Below are 23,777 nucleotides of genomic sequence, written 5' to 3'. Positions count from 1 at the left end.
GCCCTGGATGTGTCAGCATGACATCCTCATCCCCCCACAAACTGCCGCAGGAGCAGGTTTTGGTGTCACGTTAACGCAACCATGAAAGTAAGAATCAAGTTTCTTTTAGAAAGAGCTGTGGGTGCACAAGTAAACATATGAAGGCACAAAAAAGGCAGGAGTAGATCAGTGCAGATGCGCTGTTCATCAGCTGCATATGATGCAGGAGGGGAGTTGGTGTTACTCCAGAGTCTGTAAAGCTCTTTGCAAACACATTACACTGTATTGGGCAAGTGAATGTTTTTGAAACAGTAGGTACAGAGATGATGATAGAAAGAACATGACACTTCTGTACACTGAGCTACATGGTCCTATCTTTAGGACGTTTGGTGCAGCTTTGAGAAAAAGCTGCCTTTTAAAATTCCTCTAAATAGCTAGAAAGCAAGGGAATGAAAAGAGGAACCCAGTGACACATCAGAGCCTGCATGGATGGAGAATTTGTTTTAGAGCCTGCAAAGTCCTGGATATACTGATGTAAATAGAAATTCACTGCAGTTCTTTAAGTTGTGATGAGTACATCTCTCTGAGGCCTGTCTTTCCCCAAAGTCATGATCCTCACATGGCTTGTATACCACACTGATATGACATAGCTTACTTTCATTACTGAAAATACGTTCTGTCAGAAGCACAGCATGATGGACGTGGGGTAAAAAGAGTTGCCTGCACTAAGCAAATGAGCTACAGCTTCAGATTCCCACATTAATGTTTTGTGGATAAGTTTCTGTCATTTGGGATCTTTTGCCCTCCAGCACTGGCAAACTGAGAGGGCCGGCAAAAGGGAAAGGTAGACTGTGTGGCTAGAGCAAAAAAGTGGGAACCAAAAAATCTGTATGCTTTCCCTGGCTACCCCACTTAATTTTGTGTGTGAGCTTTGGGAAAAAAAATTCACCCTATATCCTCCTCTTTTTCAAAGGGCAATAATAATAGTGACCTGCTCAGCAGAGAGATGCCAAAGCTTGATTAGTGCTTCAAAACATACTTCACATTTCTGGTATTTGTAAAATAATGTAAGTTTGAAGGATTACTTTCTTATGCACCATACAATAACCACAGATGTGAGAGCTTTCCCTGCCTGCTCTGGGAGTACAGTAATGGAGAGAGAAGAACTTCTGGGTTGGGATTGAGATACAATGACAGAATTATGAGGGGAACATATTGTTCACACCACTAACTGATGCAAGACAGCAGACATAGGCTGTGTACAGACCAGACATACATATTTTGTTAATCTGTTTTAGATGTTTTTTCTCCGTTCTTCCCAGTGTCATTATTGCAAGTAACCACAGTATTACTGGCCTGAATCCTGCAGATTCATGGTGCTCAGCAGGGAACATGAGGTTGGCCTCCAGCAAGGGTGTGATTAGAAGCAGTGAGCTGCAGAGGGGAAAAACTGGGTGTAGCGTTCTGCCTTGAACAGGCCTCCTCCCTACCAGGCTGGAGGAGAGATGAGAGCACAGCCCTGTCCTCAGGAGGAATGGCCATATGCCCAGCCCAACTGGAGCTCTGGGTCTCCATTCCCAGCCCCCTCTCTGCAGCAGGTAGAAATCATAGATCTGCTGAAGGTGTCTGGCTCAGGAGTGAAGGGCTGGATGTGCTGAGATCCCTGAGCAACTCGCTGCATTTTATTTGTGTATCTATGCAACACGCCCCACTGGTGCTACGCAGAGTCAAGCACTGACCTGCTCCTGTTTCTGCTGATATGCACCTTGCTGCAGGGTACTTACAGCAGGTAATCACCACTGCATTGCCCTCCAGCCCTTCTCCACAGTAGCCAAAATGGTGGCTGGATGTCCTTAGACAGCAGTGATCCACCTGTCAGGACAAGTGCTGTGACAAACCTCCTCAGTCAAGGCAAGGAGGCATTTTGGCAGGGTGACTTGGCTGCAGAGCAGGGGTTTATTCCTTGGGGAAAGAGCTTTGTAGATTAGATAGTTCACCATGGAAGGGGATGTGAGTGCACAGGAACTTTTGTTAATGGTGAAGAAGCAGCCAGACACGTGCTCTGCTAGTTATTTTTGCAGAGAAGGGAGCGAAAGGAACAGAAAAGACCTCGAGGTACTTTCCATTACTCACTGTAAAGGTGAAACAATGACATTGGTTGGCATCTCTGCATTACTGAAGCGGCAGCTGAACTGTCACAGGGCTGGTGTTCATGTCAGCCTGGGATGAGGTGGCTTCCTGCCATCCAGCCCTGCCCATAGGCAGGGAAGCATCCTGGAAAGACAGCCACAGTTGTAGTGCAGACAGGCTGTGAAGCCATGGGAGTGAGCCCTGCAGCACTGAGGGAAGAGCAGGTTGGTATTTTCTTGGTTTAGAGCATTGTTTTGCTTTCCAGTTGGTTCAGGGAAGTGTGAATTCACCATTGTGATCCTATTCAAATAAAAACACAATGTTTGTAAAATACTCTGGCCACTTGGTAGCACTGTACATGCCCTTTGCTTTCTCACTTAGATGTAACCACCTGAGAAGCCCAGGATCTGCTGCTGGCCTTTTCTGAACCCAGGGTCAGGGATATTATTATCCTTTATTTTTATCTCATCCCATTCCCTCCAGAACACATTATTTTTCATCAAATTCAAAATAAACCCCTCTTCCAAACCCCAAAGTCTCATACCAAAAAAAAAAAAAAAGAATTCAATAGCCAACAAAATAAATCCATGGAGGGAGGGAGGTAGAGAATTTTGTAGACCTTATATTCAGAAGACTGAGTTTCTATATGTATTTCCCTAGCCCTTTTCAGATCCCTGGCAAAAAGTGTCAGCAAGGGGATACTTAGGAGCTTCATGCCATGAGGAGCAGGCTCCATTTCCAGCACACACCTTTTGAAGCATTGCTTTTAACCATACTCCCTATTGCCAGCTGCTCTGTATTGCCCATTGCAGATTATGCCCCCTTCTCAGTCCCATCAGGGCATACATGGCCAGTTTGATTCAGTGGCAGGACTTGTCTTGAATGTTATAAAGATGATGAGCAATTTTCTCATAATTACTTTTAATAGTTGGTGTCAGCTGTTTTTCTTAAGTTTTCTTCTACTTAATTCCCATGCAGGCAGAATCTACACAAAGGAACTTAAAGTTTGGATGGCTGGGTAAATTATTTTTAAAAAAAGAAAAATTTGGAGAAGCTAGTCAATAATTAGTGAATGGCTTCATGTGTGAGCTCTATTTTTCTGTTGTCTGCCTGGCTGAGAGGTTTTTATCTGATGGTTGTTTCATATTTTATCCAAATGCATATATCCTCCATTAGCTGCTGGAGTCTGTTGATGTATTTAATAGCAAAGATTGCTTTTTTTGCACCTGGGAGGACTGCACGACCTGGCATACACATGTGTTTGTCTGCCTTTGCCCCTTTGCACACACAGTGTATGTTTGTGCAAAGGCTGCTGTGGCTGCTGCGGCTGCTGCAGCAGGCAATGGTGCCAGGGTCCACACCCCAGGTCTGTTCCCACACCCCAGGTCTCTTCCCACAACTGGGATAGGTGTGATTCAGTCTTTCAATTATTTTTTTCTTTTTTGCACTTTGTTATTTTTAAATTTCCTTCATCTGATGTGCAAGGCAGCCTCTCCAGCTCAGCCCGGTGCTGCAGAGCTGTGGGCAGGCATTCCCTGCACGGCAGGCAGCCAGACACACGGGCAAGCAGACAGGAAGAGCCAGCGAGCTGAACAGCCAGCACCCACACCCACGGACATTCAAACTGCTCAAGCCAGCTCATCACTCTGCAGCCAGCCTGCCTCAGCTGCTTTTTATTTCACTAGAAAATGTCATGCTTTGACTCAGAGCTGGATGCTATGGGGATGAGCTTTCCACACACCCAGCTGGTCCCAGCCTGCCACTGCCATGCCAAATGTGCAGAGTGACTGCAGACTGTGCTTTGCAAGGCACTTCTGTGAGATGCTGTTGGTGCTCTGTGTGCTGCCTCCCCACACGTCCTTAGGTAGGCAGCAAACAGACTTGTGTGGGGACCCCTGCACCAGACAAGCTCTCAGCACCTCGACAAGGTGCTCATCATCTTTGAAGACCACCATTCTGCCTTTCTGCTGGGTGGGAAGATGCATCACCTTGCTGGTAGAAAAAACAGAGATACTAAATTTTGACAGTGAGTGCAGGGGTGCATTGTGGGCCTGTATAGCAGCTCACTGTCCTTTGACCCCAGTGCACATCAGAACTCCACTTCAAAATGCAGTTGAGTCAGACACTGACTTTCCAGCCTGCAGCAATATCATGCTGCAGACCCCAAGTGCCTTGCTCCCCTAAGGAGCCTTGCAGAACACTCAGTCTTTTGTTCAGGTATTTCTTCTCCTGAAATTGTGTCTTTAACTTGGCTGCTGGTGGGTCTTACCACCCCTGCAGGAGACCAGCGTAGAGGCCCAGTGCCCAGCTGTGCACTGCTCTCCTCAGTCCTGCTCACTGGGACGTGTCCAGCCAAAGTGGCAGGAATGCAGCTCCTCTCTATCATGTCTGCTGTCTTGGGGTGTAGGGACACCACTGAGGCTACTTCCAAGAGGGAATCTGTGATGCTCTGAGCACTTGTATGGCTCTAATTCTCAGCCAAAGAGTGAGGCTGATGTTTCTTTTGCCTTTTTTCTTCTCTCACATGCAAGGAGAGGCAATTAACCCTTGGATTCATGCATGTTGAATACTCCTTTGAGGACCATTGGGCTGGGTTCATCACTGCCTTCCTGCTAGCCAGGAAGATTCCTTTATTCCTTGGTACTTGCTTTGAGGCCTTGGCTCCATCCTCTGTATGGGCTAAAATAACGTGCCTCTGGCTTTCTCTTTTGATAGCACTTTGGGACATCAGAACTTATTCTGTGGCTTCCTCAATTGGTTATAAGTGTGGAGGTTGCTTCTTTTTTTCTTCTGCATAAAGAATATTGCTTGTCTTAAAAGGGCCTTATGCTTTGGTCTCATATTTGGTGGTACAGCAGGGACGATCTGCCCCATTTCTCCATGAGATGTTTAAGACTAACCTTATAGACATCAGAGAACAGTGAAAGCTGTGATAAACATGCAGAAGAATCAAAAGGCTTTGCCTAGACTCAGCTACATGACTTCTCATCCAATTTATCTGGTATGGTTTTGGCTTCTTTATGTCTTCTCTATCTGATTTTTGCACTGGTCCTTTGCCCTGGGGATTGTTACTATAGCTGAATATGTGGCAGATGGTATGTCAGGTAGGTGCCTCTCCAGTGCAGTGCTTGTTTCTATTGCATTGTGATGCACCTTCATTACTGTGGTTTTCCCTTACATGTGGCTCCTTATTCCCTTCATGGCAGTTTTACTTCCATCTTACCACCCCCATTTTGCTGGCTCACCACATTAAAATAAGTGTCTCTCCTGGAAATCTGCAGTGCCCACAGCTGACTGCAGTGAGCTTTCTTTTGTAGCATTGAGTTTCTTCTCTTCTCTATTACTATTTTTCTCTCTTAGATATTCCAGCAAACATGCCAATAAATTATTTAATTCTTCCTTGTTAGTGGCGATTAGATCTCCCTTGTGCCAAATGAATGAAGCGCTGCAGTGAGCAACCTTCTCAGGGATATGTTAATGAAGCCATGATGCACACACTTGTTTTCTCACAGTGCAATTGAATGTCTTCTTGCATATGAATAGTCCTGCACTCCAGGTACAAAAATAGCAGTGCGCTGAACTGGTCTGTATCTTTCCGTTGTCTTGTGAAGACATGCATATGCTGTTTTGTGTTGACTTACTGGAAATATGCCTCTACTCTTTGGATAAATAGATGAGTGTAGGTTCACTGGCAGTGAGTGCAGTGGTGGTTTTCTTCCAGTGCTGTGTCCACTCAGACACTGCTTTTTAATACTGTGAAAGCAACTGTGTTTTTTTCATCTCTCTACACAAGAAGATGGGAGCCTCTGATAGCTGTTTGGCAGATGTTAACCAGAATTAGGCATCCCAGCTTGAACAGTAACAGAAGGAAAATTCAGTGAACAAGAAATCAATACCAACAGCTGTAAGACACAGCAATGCACAGACATATATGGACCATTCAAAAAACTCACAGGGGAAAAGTGACATTCTCTGCGAGTACAAGTAGTGATGTCTCTTATTCTTTAAGGCATTTTGATTTCTTATATGTTTGCTGTTGCAAACATTGATTTCTGCTTTTTAAATTTTTTTACAACTTTTTCTTCTTGCTGCTTCCTTATATTTTGCTGCTGTTTTAAAAGACTGCATTTAAGCTGAAGGGTTTTTTCTGTATTTTTATCTCCCTTCTTCGTTCCCTGTTAAGCCAGAGAATGAGCAAGGTCGTAGAACTTCTCTAGAAAAGTTCACTCGCAGCATGGTAAGTTCCTTTTCTTTTCCCTCCTCCCTTTCCTCAGAACTTCATTTTCAGCTGGGGGAAATGTGGATGCTTGACTTTGTATTTCATCCTTTTATTTTTGCAGCTAGCATCTTTGCAGCTTTTCTCTCAATACCGTAGCTCATCTAAATAGTAGCTCTAAAGAAGGGGCTGGGGGTGTGGGGGGAAATGGCATAGTGCTCATTCTAGCTTATCATCATTGCAAAAGCAAATTGATTTTTTTGTCTAGAATTAAATACAAATACTTTTTGCTGCATTCCCACTACAGTATTTGTTGTGACTTTTCCTTGCACAGTGAAGTACAAGAGCATGGTTCTCATAGCTCCATTGCAACAGTACCTGTACTGTTCCGTAGTGCATGGATAATGATACCCCACATACATATCCACCCACAGCACTGCAGCCACTTCCTCCGTTGCCCCCATCTGTCAGTGCCCATGTAAAGAGTGATGTGTGATACCCTTTGCCTCATTGGTGATACCGATACCGGAAAAGGAGCCCAGTCACAGCAAGAAACATGACACTGTTGACACTGTTAAATCTTTTAGGCAAGGGGACAGCGGGACCTCAAGGGCAGCGGGCAGATGTCCTCCCTCTTTGTCCTTTATTAGTCTCCAACTTCCAGCCAGTCTGTCCAGAGCTTGGGCAAGGCCTGCTTGCCCCACTTGCATTCAGGAATCTGTCTGTGCAGCAATTTTTCTACAGAGCAGGAGAAGCAGGGAGAAGGAGCAGGACCAGAGGCAGATACTGCAAGTGGATTGGAGTAGCAAGGACACTGGGCAGGACAGGTTGTGTTTTGAGCTGCATCAAAAGCACCGTGACCAACAGGTTGTGAAAGGGGATTCTGCCCATCTACTCTGCTCTTGTGAGACCCTCACCTGGAGCATTGCGTCCAGCTCTGGAGTCCCCAGGACAGGAAAGATATCAACTGAATCCAGAGGAGGACCACAAAGTTGATTAGAGGAATAGCGTACCTCTTCTGCAAGGAAAGGTTGAGAAGATTTGGTTTGTTCAGTCTGAAAAGTGAAGACTTGGGGGTTATTTAGCTGTGGCCATCCAGTACTTCAAAGGAACCTACAAGAAAGACGAGAGGTACTTTTTACAAGAGCACATTATGACTGGACAAGGGCGAATGAATTCAAACTAAAACAGAGTAGGTTTAGATTGATGTTAGGAAAATATCTTTACTGTGAGGATGGCAAGGCACTGGAACAGGCTGCCCAGAGAATCTGCAGATGTTCCATCCCAGGAGGTGTTCAAGGACAGCTCTGAGCAAACTAGCCTAATAAACGGTATCCCTGCCTGTGACAAGGAGGCTGGAACTACATGATCTTTAAGGTTCCCACCCAAAACATTCTTTGAGTCTATGACATTCTTGCATCTGTGTGTGTATACATATATGTATGTATATTTATTTGTACACTGCGCACACACACAGAGCATATAAATATAGCACCTTTGTAAATCCTGAGAGAAACAGGAAGCTGTGCAGGTAAGTGTGAGCTGCTGTACAGCAAATAAGCTGAGAGCAGTTCTTCCTGACACTGCTGTGCTACTGCACAAGCAAACCCAAATGTAAGATACAAGGCTTTGTAATACATCCACTGGCAGACTTCCTGGGGAATGTATTTATATAGCTAATGCATATGCACACATTTAAAATATGTTGATACAAAATATATCACTATGCCCATCTGCATATTTACTACTTTCTAAGAGTCTGCCAGGGAGAGGAGCAGGATAGATTTTTTAATTTTTTTTTTTTAAACAAACTATGCAGAAATATTTACATCGAGTGGTAAATTCTACTCCCAGATTTGCCAAGTACGTGGAAGAGTAACTCTCACTTTACTAGACTGGCTGGGTTTATAGTTGCACAGCCAAGGATGGATTTTTCTCTTGCATTTGATTTGAAGGGTAACTTGACAAGCTAAGTTTGGGATGCTATGATTAGAATGTAAGTAGCTGTAAAGAAAATTGTAGTAGATTGGTCGGCACTTGAGTTCATTTTTGTCTTACTGGCTAGCATGCTGTAAATATTTTTTTTTTATTTCTCTTAATACAGATATAAAATCTGATCTTCTGATGGCATGGTAGTTACCAGATCTAGGAAGAGTCTGAATTTTTTATACTTTGCATTATGGCAGTTTGGCATTGCCATTGCCAGATGAGAAAATAGTCACTATATTGAGATGTCATAATGTCCTCAGAGGACAGTATTACCAGTGAGAACTTTATGGCATATTCAGGGGACTGAATTAAGATGAAGTTAATTCTGGATGCTCTAGCTCTCCAATATGCACTGCAGCTCCCTGACTGTGTAGGAGTGGAGTAGTTCAGCAGTCCATACTTCCAGAGCTCCACTGTGCTTTGTGATTGCTCATTACAGGATCACATATTCAAGCTGGCCCTGCACAGGCATGATGAAGTTAAGAGTATGCTTAAGGTTTGGCTGGAACAGACCCCCAGTTTGTCTCTCTTCAAGGGAGGAGCACTGAGCCTATTTTGCAAGCAGATTAATATGAAGTCACATTTCCAGTGATGGCTGTAAGAGAAATCTTAAAACCAGTAAGGGCTAAAAGTTTATTTGCCTTAAGAAGCCATAATTGAAGTGAAATCTTCTCCCAGATTGCCTGAACTATTGATTGCCTGTGGATCTGGGCCACCTCCAGACTGTGCTTCTCTGGCACTGGGAGGGCCAGTAGACCCCAGGGAAAATTTTCAGATTTGGCTGTAGCATGTGACCCAGGATTTTAGGAAATCACAGAATCACAGAATAGTTACAGTTGGAAGGGACCTCTGGAGATCACCTAGTCCAATTCTCCTGGCAAGGCAGGGTCACCTAGAGCAAGTTACACAGAAATGTGTCCAGGTGGATTTGGACTGTCTCCAAAGGGAGACTCCATGGCCTCCTTGGGCAGCCTGTTCCAGTGCTCTGATACACTCAATGTAAAGAAGTTTATGGGACATAAGTCTGCCAAGCCAATCTCTAACCCAGCCCTCTATGTCCAAGGAGAAGTCTCCCTTTCTCCACCCTTCCTCTCTTACTTCCAAAGTCTGGGATTCCCAACTTCAGCACTAAAAACTGAGACATTCAGTAACTAGGCCTTCTCTGTGTCTTCTGTCACCAGGACATGCATCTGATTCAGCAGCAGCTCTACATTTTCCCAGATTTTCCTTTTGCTGCTGTGTACTTTAGGAAACCCTTCCTATTGTCCTTCATATCCCTTGCTAGACTTAATTCCCAATAGGCTTTGGCCTTCTTTGTCACATCCCCACATGCTCTTACTGTTCCTTCAGTCCTCCCACACAGACAGTTCCTTTTTCCACATCCCAGAATCTGTTTTAGATTTATTAGAAGCTCCCTGCTCATCCAAAAGGGTCTCCTGCCCCCTTTGCTTGTTTTCTTGCTCATGGCGATACCCTGGTCTTGAGCTTAGAAAAAGTGATGCTTGAATATTGACTAGCTCCCTTGGACCCCCTTTCTTCTAGAGCCCTTCCTTTTAAGTCATTGTACTCAAATCTGGGGAACTTCGGGGAACACTGCAGGTGGCATGGAGCCAGAGCAGGAGCATGGAGGAAGAGGTTCATGATCCTTTCCTTGCTGAAAATACTGTACTTACAGTGTTCCTTGTCATATCAGAGAAAGCTGACTTGTAGCCAGAAGACCAAACATGTCCAGCATCTTAGACAGGGAGTCTTCACCTGAGTGAAAAAAATCAGACTTTCTAAGCTTGCCTTTTCTGGTTTCTTGGGTCTCACCATCTCTTGATTGACAAAGACAGGAAGAAATGCAACATTTCAGAAAGAGAAACAAAAGATAAACAGTAAAGTTTTGTGTTGACAAACTGCAAAGAGTATTGCAGGCTTTTTGTCTCACTTGAGTTAAGCCCAACCCGTGAAAAATCTTACTGTGCTCCTAAACTGGTCTCCTACACTGGGTGGAAAGCTGTACACCTGGTTTTGGGAGCACAGACTTGGAGCAAGTGGAAGTTGTTTTACACACAGGGCTCCTGCTTATTTCAGTCATAACTCAGGAGTCAGGGATTAGCTCCAGACCATCTGACATACTTTGGCAAGACACCATGAAGTTCTGCTAGGCAACCAGAGGCTTTCCACCTTCACATGAATCAATGGGGAATAAGAAAGAACAGGGCTTTACATGATTTTTTAAATACCAGTCTTCAACTCCTTCAAGACCCACTGTCTTGTCTTCCTTGGCTCGATACTTTTGACCAAGAGAAGGGCATCTCATGACTAATGAATGCACTGAGTTTTTGCACCAAATCTTTCTGAAAGCCACATGCTATCTGGTCCATATTAAGCATGACACTAGGAGCAAGATTTTGACAGGGCAATTTTCACTGTGGTGATGGTTCACCTTTTACTTCCAGGTCCTTACAAAGTATCAGCTGACACCTTAGTGCAGTAGCCAAGAGGGGGTTGTGCCCACTGTGGTCAGATCCTTCTGTATCAAAGGGCATAGTTTGCAGTGCCTGTCTGGATTCCCCTTGGAGCGAGGGAACATCCGTCTGATCCAGCCCCCAACTAGCCAGGCACCCTCAGCCTCTTCAACTTACCTGACAGAAGTCTGAAGCTGCGATGTCCATGTGTTTCATGGTTTCATGGCAGCTTTGTGGTCCCTGGACCAAACATGGTCATCAGTCATCTGGTGAGCATCAAAGGTGGTGGAGTATGCATGGTGGAGCAGCAGAACCATGCTCACTACGGGGCACATGCTGCCCAGCATGCTGGAGCAGAGGGGTGGCAGATGTCATTTCTCCTCTCTTCACATTTTGAAAAGCCCTCCAAAATACATAGGCAGCACAGTGGTAGCATAAACATGACAGTGACTGGCCCATTTGGCCCTATGTCAGGCTCCCATGCTCTGGGAATCACAGATATAAAGCTAGGCTGGCTCTTCACGCTCTCCAGGGTGCCCTAGGGAATGGTCGATATCCTGGAGCTGCAGAGCTGACAGTCTATTGCTTGGGAGCACTTACAAATCCATCTCGTTTCAAAAAGGATGGCATTGCACATGGTGGCAGGTTTATCTTATTACAATTTTCCTTTTGAATACAACAAGGATTGACATTATGAAAGCAGAGTTAGCATGTCTTCTCTCCCAAGTGAAGATAAATGGCATCATAAAAATCAGACACCATGTATCACATATGTTATAAATAATATCTAGTATTGAGGTAATAACTTAATTTTAAAGACACACATACACACAAATCCATATATCTACATCTCTCTCTTCTGTCATATTTCATCATCTCACTAATTAAAAGGAGCCTGCTATACTATTTTTAGCCCTGCAGCCTCAGCCTAGCTGCTTAAACCACTGTAGTTTCCCATCTGCTTTAGAAATTATTTAATAATCAGATAGACAGAAGCTTAGTTCTCATAAGCTGAGATGATCCTTCAGGGCCAAGTGTAGAAGGAAAATATATTTTAATGAGTACATTTAGGGGAACTACTGCTGCTTTTTGTCTCACAAAGGAAGCCACCAAGTCTCTGCCTAACTTGTGCTGGTAGCCATTTGCATTTAATAAAGGAGGAAATAGGAGGGGGGTCCTTTGTTGCATCTTGAGCATTATCTCTGAAAGCAGCAATGGGTGCTTCAGCAATAACAGGGATTAAACCTATGGATAACAGCCTCAGCAGGTAACTTGGATAAGCCTGGGCCATCATACCCAAACTTGAATCCTAAAATGGCTATATTCCAGGGAAGGAATTTTCCCTGGAATAAAACAGGTGTTAAAATTTCTGACTCAGTGTCCAGGTGGTGACTCGGTGCCGAGACCTCTGGATTTTATTCCCAACTGATATTTCTTTAAGAAAAAAGGCACACCCACATGAACAACTTTTTAGAGGATAAGAGTTCTCAGTCTTTGTGCTTTAAAGGACAAGAGAGTGATCATAGCAATGATCTATTCTTTAGGCAGAATTTTTGCAAATTCTGTCTGAGCTGACGGATGTGGGACACTGTTAGGCGTTACGTTTCTGGACTGGAAAAGGTCTTTACCTGAAGAAGGCAAAGCATCTCTTGTGTAAATTCAATGCAGTGTTGAAAGAAAATAAGGTGAAGGATGAGATGGTCTGTGTTCGAGCTGTGTGGGAAGTAGGCTGTAGATTAAGGATGTAAGAATAAGGGTTTTCAAATGACTCTTCTTCAAAGAATCCTGGACATTTTGGATGGAACATTTTGTACAGCACATCAATGAAGATTGAAGATTGTCTCAGTTCCCAGGCACAGGTTAACAACTGGGCCAGTCTGCCATCGACAGACTGGCCCAGCTTCATTAACCATAGCATAGGAAGAAGAAGAGGCTGGGAAGCAGGACCTGCTGTCATCCTTGTGTTAGCAGCAACCAGTCTAGTGGTTTTGTATTTTCACCCAGAAGCATTGTAGGCAAAGTCCCATGTGACATCCTTAATGGCTGTGGAGCTAGGGCTCCACCTGGGTTTCTCAAGCAAGGATAACTTTTCCAGAAACAAGAATGACTGGTGATCTTGTATTCAATGTATTTATCATGCTCAGTGCCCAAGATGCTTTTTGTCTGGAGCCTAAAATGCCCTCCTCCTTCTTGCAGTGATGCAAACTGACATTAGCATAGAAGCATTTCCTTTGCTTTAGTTTTCTGGTATCTTTTGGTAATTTTATATCGAACAATTCTTGTTTCAGAATGTAAATGCATCCTATTTCAGTGCCCAGAGAAATCCACAGTTGCATATTTAATTCCAGTTCCATATGTATCTGCTCTCTTGCATTATATAGCTGTGAAAGTTTTAGTTTCTACCCTGATTGCCTGGCTATTCATTCCTTAATGTTCTCAGCTGTCTCCCAGCTCCATGTTGTCACTTTTGTTTTTCCCTGCTGCTGCTTCTCCATCTTCCTGACCCTGAGCTTCATCCCTTGGCCACTGCTACTCATGCTCTTTTTTATGTCTTCTTGGTTTACATACTGTTGGATCAGAGTCCAAGTCAAACTCAGTCCTATTCTTAATTCATGAGTGTGGTGTCACACATGTGAAATGTGTTGATGGAATCTTATCTTTCTCAGGTGAACTGTGTGATGTTTTGCACAGCTGTGTCACTGTGATGTATTATAAATAGTAACCATGAAAGCAGTGAAGAAGGTGTAAGGCTGGAGAAAGAATTGCTGCCCAGTGTCATCTTTTTAACTAGTTCCTTGATAATCTCATAAAGCTGTAATATATTTACCACTTCTCCCACTTTTTCACTTTTTCCAGCCCTACCAGCTTGCATAAATAGACCACACCATTTGAGAATATCGAAAGTATTCACAACCTCCAATAAAGACAAAGGTTTAAGCCATCACTGGTAGAGAATAGTGGTTGAAAAGTGGAAAGTATGAAAAATGATACACTGAGATGCTGGTGAAGTGGCTATCAGAATAGACAGCAAGAAGGGAAGGGATACAGGAGTGGATTCCAAAGTGTTTTAGATTTGTCTTCAAGAAAAGATATCTGGGAAAAGGGTTATTTTATCTTTGGAAGGTATTTTACTTTAAAAGAAAATGTGCTCACTTGACTACTCCAATCATTACGCTGGCTTGTGCTGAGAAAAGGAATTTGCATTACTGAGGTGGTGGGAAGCATCAGAATGTACCCAAAGCACAAAGAGGCTGCAGCCCGTGTTTGCAGCCTGTCCTGTGATTGTTCCCTTGGTGTGAGAGCCAGCCAGAGTGCACAGCTGAGGCCGCAGAGGGCTGCATGCATGGCCTGCATGGCACATGCACTGACTCGCCGCTGCAGGCAGGGATGTACCACACCTGCTCTGGGTATTGTCATGGTACCTTACCTGGTTTGGCTGGGGGTAAGTTGCGTGTGTCACCTGTACACTGCACAGTCTGCTCTAGATACAGGGGCTCCTTTAAGGGGTAAGTATTCCTTGTTTCTAGTTGATGATTTTTCCTTCACTTCCTAAAAGCACTGCTGTCTAGTGCTGCTGGCACAGGATGGCAGCTTCCTTTTGCCCTTGCAAGGGCAAAGTGGGTGAGTGATCTTTGTGCATACCATTTGTGAAAGTGCTTGGGGACCCTTCTGGATGAAAGGCACTATACAGAGTTCAAACACTCCCACTAGTAATTTGCTGTATTTTATTTGAGCCACACACAAACCCTGGAAGACAAAAGCTGGTACCTTCTCTCTACAACAGGTCTAGCTGCAGATACTAAACCATGACTTTAGCAAGGTGTTTGGGAGGGAGGGTGTGCTTAGCCCATGCTGTGATTTCAGCCAAGTTTATTTTGATACTTCAGAGAGATTTGATATTTCAGAGGTGCATCCATTTTCCTCTGTACAAGACATTTACATATCTGGTTCCCAGTCATGCTGAAAGCTGTCAAACAAGCTGAGTCCTTTGCACAGAATCCCACCCTACCCTAGAGGCAGACCAGCAACATCCAGTTAGGGCATTGCTGAAGTGGCTTGAAAAAGCAGTCTGCTACACCATTGTGTACTGGCTGCAGTGATCCATCTGCTTCTCTGTCTTCCTGGGTTTGTGTCAAAGGGAGGAAAACATGCTGAATTTGCAGTCCATAGACGGGTCTTCAACCAATGCCAAAACTGGTTCACTCTCAGCTACAAGGAGCCCAGACTGTACCACAAAAAAAGAGGATCTTACTTGTGGTGCTGATGGGATGGTAGAGGAGGGCTGCAGCTATTATGAAGCTGTGCTAGGAGTGGGTGAATACACAGATCCTGGTTTGTCACATATGCAGTGGTGTACTGGTTTTTCTCCAAGCAAAGTGCAATGCCTCATTTAGGAAGCGTAAGAAATCCTCACAACTGAAAATGGGAATAGATTATACTGGTTTTAATTGGACTGAAGCTCTGAACTGTTCCCATAAGAGATATGAGCTAGAAGAGCAAAAAAGCAGTATCAAATGTGGGAATGTAACCCATGGTGGTCGCGCTTCACTGTGATGGGCAGGAATGGCAAGAAGCTCAGGTAAGTTGTCAGTCAAGCCTTAGAAGAGGAGTGGGGCCCACTCTGCAGGAATTTGGGAGTAACTCATGAGACTGTGCTGGCAAGAACAGGTGAGCATTCTGCATGCTGGGAGCATCTGGCCCCATCTTACCCTCTACAGCCGCTTTGCAGCTCCAGTTTTCAGTTTGTGTCAGTGTGTAATTGGTGGTATTGTCCACCACATTTTGTGTGTTAATTTAATGTTACTTATGTTCATAGTTTTTATGTGTTTATTTTTTGTTGAACTGTTATTTTTCAGTATTGTTTATGTTTTTAATTCAGTTTCTTATTTAACTTTATTAATTTATGTTACACTTATCTTATGTTGACAATGTATATCTTAATGAAAAAATCTAATAAAAAGAATATTTTTTAAATGGCAAAAAAATAAAGCCTCCCCAAGCTCTGCATTGTTATATAACATTGAAAACCAAACAGAGCTGGCAGTGCTAGGGCCACAGCAATCCCTTCAGAAGTAAAATTTGGTTGCAGGATGTTGTCTGCCCATGCCAAATTTCTTGCAGTATGTTAGCTAACACATAGGAAAACTGAGCATTGCCTGTGATGATATGAAAAACCTCAGATTCAAGCCAATGAAAGGAGAATTGTCTCACCTCCGCTGGAGATGCAGACTAGCCCCAGTTCTCTGCAAAGGGGGATGGGGCAACAGTGCTCCCCATGAGATGACTTCTCTTCCAGGAAGGTGATGCTTCTGGCTGGAGCAGATTGGGCAGCAGGCTGGGAAAAGGAGAGCCCTGAGCACAAATGAGGGGTAGAAAGCAAGAAGTGGGGCCAGCTGTAACAAACAAAGCTCCAAGCTGGTGGGTAGAAATTGTAGAGGTGAGCAGTCAGCATGAAAGCACTTTGGTCTGTACTGACATGGCAAAGGGGAGCCTGTGCTGCCATCTCGTCTCTCTCACACTGCTGTCACAAAACTCATTATGGAATAAATCCTGCCATGGTGTTCAGGTAAGATCCCACATGCATGGGAGCTCTGGCTTGTGCATGCTGGGGTGGGGAATGTCTGCATGCTGAATTGCACTGTGCTGGGCAGAGCACAGTTCACATTGTGTGAAGCCATGGGTACTGGACAGAACTAAACTTTCCATTTAAAAATATTTTTAAAATATTCTCCCAACTGTGCAAAGTGCTAGTTTTGGCAGATAAAAGCAAGGAGCAAGATGGAAACTCTGCTGGCTCATACAGTAGGTTGGAAAGGAGTGCTGTCCCTTTTTTGCATCAAATCCCAGACATCCTTTTTGTCCTTCTTACTTGGCTTCTTGGCTATGTTAAATTGCTGAATTTTGCTTCATTAAAATAATTGCTGATTGCATTTTATACTTTAGCTTAGCATCTCCTCAGCAAAGGCTCAGCCACTGAAGATGCTAACCATCTCCTGTGACCTGCCAGTTAATCTTTATTTCAGTGGGCCTCAGTAAGCCCTGATGGTCCACAAGTGCTGAGATCCAATCCTCTGCTGGACATGGAGCCAAGGAGTTAGAATGGCCACATACTTGGAAGTCATATTCCAGGGGACATTTTAATATTAAGAATTCCCTGATTTTTTTCCTTAGGATACTCCCGATCCAGATTTTACACTGTCTTTAAGAAATGGGTCATGTCATGGGGGTGCTCAAGGGCAAAAAAAAAAAAACCAAAAAAAACCCAAACCAGATTTATTCAGCAGCGCAGAGAGAACTGGATGTTGCCTTTACCAGATGCAGTGAAGCTCCATGTCATCCTTGCCTGTAAGCTGTGGAACAGCTCAATTGCTTGCAGGACATGAGAGAGAAGGAAGCCTTCCTGCATCCAAGACAACATACAACATATGCTGTACAACATATGCCCTACTGCTTGTGCTGTGCTGTTTCAGTGACAACAGTCTGGGCTTTTAATTGTTGTAAGCCTAATTAGTAGTGACAAATATTTTGGGACTGGAGGACTGGGGATTTCTTTATAGACTTTAGACCCCATGTAAAAAGTTCACTCCTTACATCCACTCTAAACTTGCCTTAAGTTATTCAGCATATACATGTGGCACAGTAAAAGAAGCACTGAAGTCTGCTGAGCTTGAGATAGTACACTTTCCAAATCCTCTGCCAGCCTGGCTTAGATGAAATTTCTCCTGGAAATACAGCAGTTGTTGTTGACATTCTCTTACAGTGGGTAAAGGAGAGGTAGAGACAGCCACTGGTGTCATGCTAAACAAAGATGTATGGAAGGAAAACATAATTAATTTTGGTTGAACCTTTTTAAAGAAATTAGGTGTTGCTTGTGCCAAACTTTCACATCATAATAATCAGAAACATCCTTGCTCTGTCAGATATGTCCCTCTCCTGGACCTGAACTTTTTTGGCATGTGTTGTACCCAGTTAAGAACTATTTCAGCCACCTCCAGCTTTCTCAGAGCAGCCCTTCACTTGACTGACTCAGGCCCTCACACTGTGCAGCCTCAGGGAAGGCTTGTGGGATCACAAAGAATACAGGGGTGCATCTCACCTCTGCTGTCTCAAGGTGGACACAGGCCACCCTGTCAGTTACCCAGACGATTCTTTTCCAGACACTAAGCAATGACCCTAAAGCATGCTGTCGCCATCCTGGACTCCTTGGCCACGGACACCCTTTTGGCAAGCAGGGGCAGGCAGGTTTGGATGGACTGGCTGGGGGTCCTAGGGAGAATGCTGACTGCCTGCGGGATGAGGCGCTGCCCCATTCCAAAGAAGCCGTTGTGTGCTGCATTTAGGCTTTTCTCAGTCAGCTGGTGCAAACCTTTTGTGTCTCCTGATGGGCTTTGTGCCTTAGAAACCCTGCAGGACTAAACCTGAAACAGAGATGGGGCCAGCCCGAACCGAGGGCCAGCCCCTCAAGTGGTGTAAATCAGCAGCACTTCTGTGAAAACAGAGTCATGTTGATTTATATCAGCAGGTGGATTGCAGATCCCATCCAGCTTTTCCACCTGTTATACACTGTTTTACTCCTTTCTTGTTCATTTTAGAAATAGGAAAGAGATACCCATTTTCCTGATGAAATGCAGTTTTTTCCCGATCATCTTTTATTTTAATGAGGAGGTCTAAGATGAGAGAATCCTAAACCGAACACCTGCATCCCACCCAAGCCCAGCCTGCAGATGTCTGTATCACTCAGACCCATGCTGTGAGGCTGACACTTGGCCCTGCATTGGGTCGAAACAAGATCCCCTACATCAGTATGCCTCTAGCTGGGGGCTGAACATTACAGCACTTTTGCTTGTAGTCAAAAATGTCACAGTATTAATCCTTTTATGCAATTTCAGGGATCCTTTTGCCATCTGTCCTAACACAGAGGTGAACACAACAGCTGAGCAGACTATATTGCTGCCTGCTTCTTGCTGTCTTAAAACAGAGCTTCTTGCACCCATCTGTTTGCATGTCCCTGCCCATGAGGCCGTTCCCTGGCGCAGCTATCCTCCCAGACAGACGGCTTTGCACAGGGGACTCATCCCAGCCTGCAGGCGGGAAGTTTGCTGCAGTTCCCAGGGTAACGCCTTTCCCATGAGACGGGGGAGCTGCAGATGGAGGCTGCTGCTTTTCCCCGACGCGAGACACAGTTTCCACTGGAAAACCCAAGAGCGAAGTTTTGCTCTGCACAAATCACGGCCACTGGCTCCGTTTCCAGCCCACCACCTTCTCCAGGGCAGCCGTCCCTCTCCTCAGCCTGGCCCACTACAGGTGTTTCTCCTTCCTGCTTTGAACACAGGAATGTTGAAATGGGGGATATGGAACAGTGTTTGCTCCTCAGCCCTGCTGGCACCTGACGCAGGGAGCTGGCGTAGCCCCAAGCCACCTGCCTGTGAGAAGATAACAAGAGGAGCTGCCTGTCACAGATTAGTTAGAGTGTGACTGAATAGGCATTATATAAACCAAGGATTATTTGTTATTTTTTCCTAAGGAAGTACCCAAATATTGCTGGACACTAATTTTTTTTTTCCCCTAAACTCAGCCAGGTTATTCTTCCAGGAATTAACATCCATATCTTTATCTTCTTCTTCCTATAAATAGGATTCAGGGACTGATAATTCCTTAGCACTCTCTCTCTCTGGTATTCCTCAAGAGACGCAAAATGACAGCCCTGGTCTTAGTCCCCCCAAGTCATGTTGCCCTGCAGAAGACTTGGCTACCCCTGGGGTAGCACTGGGCCAAGCTTTACAACAGTGCATTTTAAAATAGTGACAATCAAAAATTTGATTTATACTGCAAAAAACAAAAACAAAACAACATCAGCAACAACAAAAAAACCCTGTGTATGTGGAATGGTGTGTCTGCAGAGCTCTAGGATGGAGCTGGCCATTCCCATGCTGAGCCCTGTGTGTGAGACACACAGCAATGGCTGTAGGCCTCTCCTGCCAGGCAGGACAATCGGCACAATGACAGTGTTTCCCTTAGCCAGGTGCTGGTATACAGAACAGAGACAGATTAGGCCATGTGTGCTCATGCAGCTGAACAAATTATTTGGTGAAAGTCACACATCTCAGTAATGAAATGCCACTTCTGTAGGGAAGAGCTACATCCTCCTGGAACAGCTCTACATGGAAAGAGATTAGAAATCAAAGGGAGGTGGGAAGTGTTTCTCTTTTCCTAGAGTGTTAACTTGTTTAAAAATATTTATTTCCAATAGTCTGCTAATTTTTACATTTCAAATTTTTTTCCTATATTTTGTGCTTACTTATTTTCACTGAATAATCCATTTGTCTTGCTCTTTTTGTGGCCTATTATTTGAAACAGCAATCAGTAAGACTTCCTATTACAAAGGAAATCTTGGCTAAATATAGTAATGAAGAGGAGGTTGTTTAAGAGCTACTAGGTATTCTACAGCTCTCTGGTATTCCCTGAATGTTTATTTCAAGCAAGACTTTTTTTTTTTTTCCTTTAAGAAAAACATCATTTTTAAAGAGGAAAGCTCACCAAAGAAATACAGCAACCGGTGCAGTACCTGAGATAGTTTTTCTCTATTATATCAGTAATTGCAAAGCCATCAGTATTCCCTATGTGGATATACCCTGTCTGTAAATAGAGAACACTGGCTGTGGATCCGTAAATAGGTCCTGTAGTTCCTTTGCTCCTGAAAGCACGTGCTGCATGGTCTAAGTTAGGGCAGGAGATCAGATATGCAGGTGACCTTCCTTCTTCCTAGTCCTTGGTCCTACCAGTGGGAAAGCTCATGTGGATGACAGCAGGGCCTGAGCAGGTCTGCCACAGCCACACTCTTGCATTGGTGGCTTGGAGGAGAGCACAGGAAGGGCAGGGAGGCCAAGCAGGAGAGACAGGCACCAACCCACGAGGCACGTGACCAAGGAATGTGCCAAGGTGAGTGACAGCAGGGCAGGAACAGGCTCAACTGTTTCTGAAATTACTTTTTTTCCTAGACCTGCTTGTGGTGGATGCTGTGCAGCTGATACTGATTCACAGACTGTGGGAGGGACATCCCAGTTTTTACAGCAGCCTTGGCTGTGCATCCCTCCCTAAGAGCTCTACCCCTGTGCTGGGTAGAGCTCTGCACCAGCAGGACAGCACTGGGCAGAACAAGTAGCAGTGAGTGTAGGACAGGGCTTTGCTTTTATCAGTTCCCATGAAACTGGAGAAAGAAAATATCTTCATGAGACCCAGGGCACAGCCTTGAGTGATAGCCACTGGACATCATTAGGCACAACTCCTCCTTGCCAAACCACTTTCCTGGGGCAAAACTGCAGGCACATGAAATTCTAGAGGCAGGCTCACCCCACCCGCCTCCCTTGTCACGAGAGCCTTGTGGCCCACTCTGGGGGAAGGCCCCTGCCCTTCACTCCCAGAGAAACCATTCCAAGACATCACTTACACCTCTAGGTCTCCTCTGTTTGTCCCTCCCTCCAGGGAAAGTCTCTGGCAAGCAAGCGCCTCACGGGCCTGATGCAGTCCTCCTGACAGCTCCAGCCGACCGCCCCGCAGGAGAGACAGCTGGGACCACTGCCGGGGACGGGGCATTTCGGGGAGAGCAGGTCCCTGCAGGGGAGACAGCCTCAGCAAGTGGAAGCAGAGAGCCACATGCCAGTGGAGCACCTCTCTTCACAGTTTACACCAACACTTCCCTGTCTGCACGGCTCCTTAAGGACCTTGAGCTCTGTGCAGGTACTTTGTTTCCAACTGAGGTTTGGAGAACACTTCACCATACACAGGAAGTCAAAAAGGCAAGGACTTGCTGTCTCGTTATTTAAGGAAACAGACCCAACCACAGCTTGAGAGAAGCTCAAGAAGAGAGAAGAGCAGCTGAGAGAGATCAGCGTTTCTCCACATCTCTTTTCTCCCTGGCAGAAACGTGACTGTAATAAGATGGCACCGCAATCTCACATACTCCCTTTCATGTGGCCATCTGGATCCAATAAAATATCTGGATATTTAGCTGGAAGCTGCTTCTCCTTCTCACAAAATCCCAAATGCATTTCACCTGCAGATTCACTGACTTTAACTTGGTTTTTCTTTCCTATGTTTCTCCTCCTTTAAAACACTGGAAAAAAAAAGGCACTATTTTAAATTCATCACTCGTTGTCCTTCCAATAGCATGTACCATGTCCAGAGATGATGCCAGATTCTCAGCTGAAGTCAGGAAAGCAGGAGTGGTTTTCATCACCTGAGGATCTTTCCCCTTGAGTCAGACTGATCCTGGAGCAAAGTCTCTGACGTCGGCGGAATTGTTCTGCATGTGCGCGTAGTGCAAATGTGATCAGACTCTGCCTGATGCTCAAAAAGTCATGTTTGAGATGACAATGCACACACAAGCACACACACACACACACACACACACACATACACTCACACACACACATACACTCACACACAGTATTTAAAGTGAGCTGGTTTATTTAATTTTCTATTTATTTAAGATTTTGCATACCTCATCAATGATGGATGTTCAAACTTTTCTCTGAGCAAATCAAACAGGATTCCAGCTCTCCAATTGGAGAGGGCCAAAATCCATTCGTGTCCAAGGAAAGGCAACTCTGATATGGGCAGGTGTCAAAATTCAGCCTACAGTGAGGAGAGAATTGATGGTGTGAATGGGCAGGGCACTGGGTGCCAAGTGACACTCTCTAAACAGCAGCATCCCCAGCTGTGATATCATGCTCAGATAAATGACCCTGCTGAGAAGCATCATTCTGAGAGTGAAATTGTACCATGGGAGGAAATGAGCTTCCACTAAAACTCATCTGACCTGCAGCTCATGAATGCAACAGCAAAAGATGGCCCAGTAGCTTGTTTCAACCTGTTGGAGGTATGGTGGTTAAGATGAGGACAGGACTGAAGTGACTTTATTATGAAATCCACTTATACTAACTGCAGATAGGAAAATGGCCTGCATTCACATACAGTATACTATCTATATATAAAAAGAATTTCAAGACTCAGCTGATTCACAAAATCTCCTATATTTTGTAAGCAGTTCAGATCTGAAGCATACATGCAACTAGACATTTCTTGGTCTTCTTCACTCATGCCAAAGCAAACTGGCTTTTTGTACAGGTGGTAGAAATTGCTATATGGCTACAAGTCTGCATTCCTACCTAGGCAAAACCATCTAGCTAAGTAGAAAGCTGGCTATCAACAACATTCACTTCTGAGGCAAGTATTACTCTAATATCTAAGGCCTATGTATGCACAAAAACATGCCAGCATAGTTTCTGTCAGAAAAAGAACCTTCCTCTTTGGCCACGACAGTTCTCATTCTGATATCTCTTTTCCTTCCTAATATCAATTATACCTAAGGTCCATTCACCTGCATGAATGTACAGTAGACTACTAAGTATGATCTTTGTTCACATGCCTATACCCTAAACAGCCTGCTGTCTGAAGCCTTCAGATCAAATTCATCCTACATATACATGACACACAAGCAAGTTCCAGGACTGCAGAACCATGAATGTCCCCTGACATTCTTGTGGTCCCCTGCCTCTGAAGAGGACATTTGTCACCCCCTAAACTGTCACTTAGCTGTCCTTGCAGGACCTATTTGTCCTCTGTTGCCCACCCAGACAAAGGGTCCCCTTGGGAAATAGCAGGTCTCTGTTTAATAGGTTCACATGTCCATTCATGCATATGCATATGTGCCCCTTTGGTCATCCCTAGGAAAATGCAGAGGTCGTCTCTTCTCAGAGCCTTGTAGATGGTGTTTTTATCTCTGTCAAACCCTCCAGTGCCATGCATCACTGAAGCTCTGTAAACCAACAGCTGCTCGCACTCCAAGTTACTCTGCTGCCAGTTCTGCCCACCCACAAGGCATTTCCCATGGGAGGTCTGTCTTGTGAACCCTCCAACTGGTCTGCAGAGTATTCCTGAGCAAGATGTACACATAATACATTAAACTGGTGTGTAGCAAGGAGCAGGGATAGTAAAGTGGTACATGTGGG

The 23,777-nt window shown here is 44.6% G+C and overlaps 1 protein-coding gene across 7 annotated transcripts in view; it reads left to right on the top strand.

Moving 5' to 3' along the window:
- The window catches only part of RGS6 (regulator of G protein signaling 6), a 238,594-nt gene extending 216,820 nt beyond the window's left edge, over positions 1-21,774 (top strand). For 4 of the 7 annotated variants that reach the window (XM_050975437.1, XM_050975440.1, XM_050975438.1 and 1 more), the window contains 2 exons: positions 6,293-6,346; positions 7,070-15,568. In XM_050975437.1, the coding sequence (XP_050831394.1) occupies positions 6,293-6,346; positions 7,070-7,321 (306 nt within the window). In that variant the 3' untranslated portion in view covers positions 7,322-15,568. Of the gene's footprint in view, positions 1-6,292; positions 6,347-7,069; positions 15,569-16,063; positions 16,193-21,249 lie in introns of those variants that run through there. The other 3 variants (XM_030239745.2, XM_030239744.2, XM_030239746.2) reach the window with 3 other exon arrangements.
- Positions 21,775-23,777: the final 2,003 nt, after the last annotated feature.

Source organism: Serinus canaria, chromosome 5 (genome assembly GCF_022539315.1).
Source record: "Serinus canaria isolate serCan28SL12 chromosome 5, serCan2020, whole genome shotgun sequence".
In the NCBI taxonomy this organism is placed as follows: domain Eukaryota; kingdom Metazoa; phylum Chordata; class Aves; order Passeriformes; family Fringillidae; genus Serinus; species Serinus canaria.
This window is presented reverse-complemented; position numbering and strand designations above follow the sequence as displayed.